The sequence below is a fragment of the Monoraphidium neglectum genome (assembly GCF_000611645.1).
Source record: "Monoraphidium neglectum strain SAG 48.87 unplaced genomic scaffold scaffold00789, whole genome shotgun sequence".
NCBI classification, from domain to species: domain Eukaryota; kingdom Viridiplantae; phylum Chlorophyta; class Chlorophyceae; order Sphaeropleales; family Selenastraceae; genus Monoraphidium; species Monoraphidium neglectum.
In genome coordinates, this window is record NW_014012839.1 from 14726 (window position 1) to 15833 (window position 1108).

The 1108-nt window shown below is 62.5% G+C and overlaps 2 protein-coding genes across 2 annotated transcripts in view; one reads left to right on the forward strand and one right to left on the reverse strand.

Annotated features, from left to right (window-relative positions):
* The window catches only part of MNEG_5343 (Histone H2A), a gene marked incomplete at both ends in the record, with an annotated part of 1162 nt that extends 691 nt beyond the window's left edge, over nt 1-471 (reverse strand). The window contains 2 exons of the mRNA XM_014046182.1: nt 8-177; nt 411-471. Of these exons, the coding sequence (XP_013901636.1) occupies nt 8-177; nt 411-471 (231 nt within the window). The remainder of the gene's footprint in view (nt 1-7; nt 178-410) is intronic.
* Nucleotides 472-751: 280 nt separating this feature from the next.
* MNEG_5344 (hypothetical protein) overlaps nt 752-1108 on the forward strand; it is a gene marked incomplete at both ends in the record, with an annotated part of 1873 nt that continues 1516 nt past the window's right edge. Inside the window, one exon of the mRNA XM_014046183.1 lies at nt 752-872. Coding sequence (XP_013901637.1) covers nt 752-872 — 121 coding nt within the window. The remainder of the gene's footprint in view (nt 873-1108) is intronic.

Genomic DNA, 1108 nt, shown 5'->3' on the forward strand with positions numbered 1-1108 from the left:
GGGGCACGATGCGGTTCTTCTTGTTGTCGCGCGCGGCGTTGCCCGACAGCTCCAGCACCTCGGCGGCGAGGTACTCAAGCACGGCGGCCAGGTAGACGGGCGCGCCTGCACCGACACGGGTGGCGTACCGGCCCTTCTTCAGGTAGCGGGCGATACGGCCCACAGGGAACTGTAGCCCTGTTGAGTGGAGCAGGTGACAGAGCGGAGTAGGTGGGGTCAGCGCATGCATAGTATGCACGCGAGGCAACAACACAGCAGCCCCAAGGGTGCAGCACTGCCAGTATGGCTTGCCGCCCTGGCTTGCACTGTCGCGCCCATGATCAACAACAATGCTAGCGGCTGAAGTGCGCAGCCCCTGCGCCCCACAGGCTGCGCAGCAAGTGCCACGGCACCACAATAAAGGCTCTCACCGGCCTTGGAGCTGCGAGACACCGGCTTCTTGCCAGACTTGCCCTTGCCGCGGCCCGACATGGTTCACTTGCTGGGTTGTCCGGGGGTGAGGGTTGCGAGGGATTGCAGAGCGCGAGAGAGAACGTCTGTGCGTGACAAGCCCGCTGGCGGGGGTTATGAAGCCAACGGGGGCGCCCAGCTTCATGCTGCCTTCCCTGGCGGGACTCTGAGCTTGGTGGGTAGCTGCCCGAAGCTGCTGCTCCCGATTGCCTTCTCATAATGCCCCCGCTCGACCGTTGACGTTTCATACGCACTCGTTGCCACTCTTTGTCACCTCCACCCTCAAACAAAACCAGCAGCCATGGCCCCCAAGGTCGGCGAGAAGGGCCCCGCGAAGAAGGGCCCGGCCAAGAAGGCCGCGGACGGCAAGGCCAAGAAGAAGAAGGTCTCCAAGGCCGAGACCTACAAGATCTACATCTACAGTGAGCGCCTGCAGGGGGGTTGGGAGTTGCTGCGGTTCGAGCGGCGAGTGGGATTGTTGCTCAACAACAGACTTGTTGGCGGCAAATTTCAGCAGCAGCAGCAGCAGCAGCGGCCAAGTTTGTTTGCAGCAGCAGTCAGAACTACGTACAGTGTTTTGAGCAGAGTGGCGCTGCCTGGCGAGCCCACACGCCTCTGGTCTGACTCAATGCTTGCCCACCCCGCATCACCCCTCCCT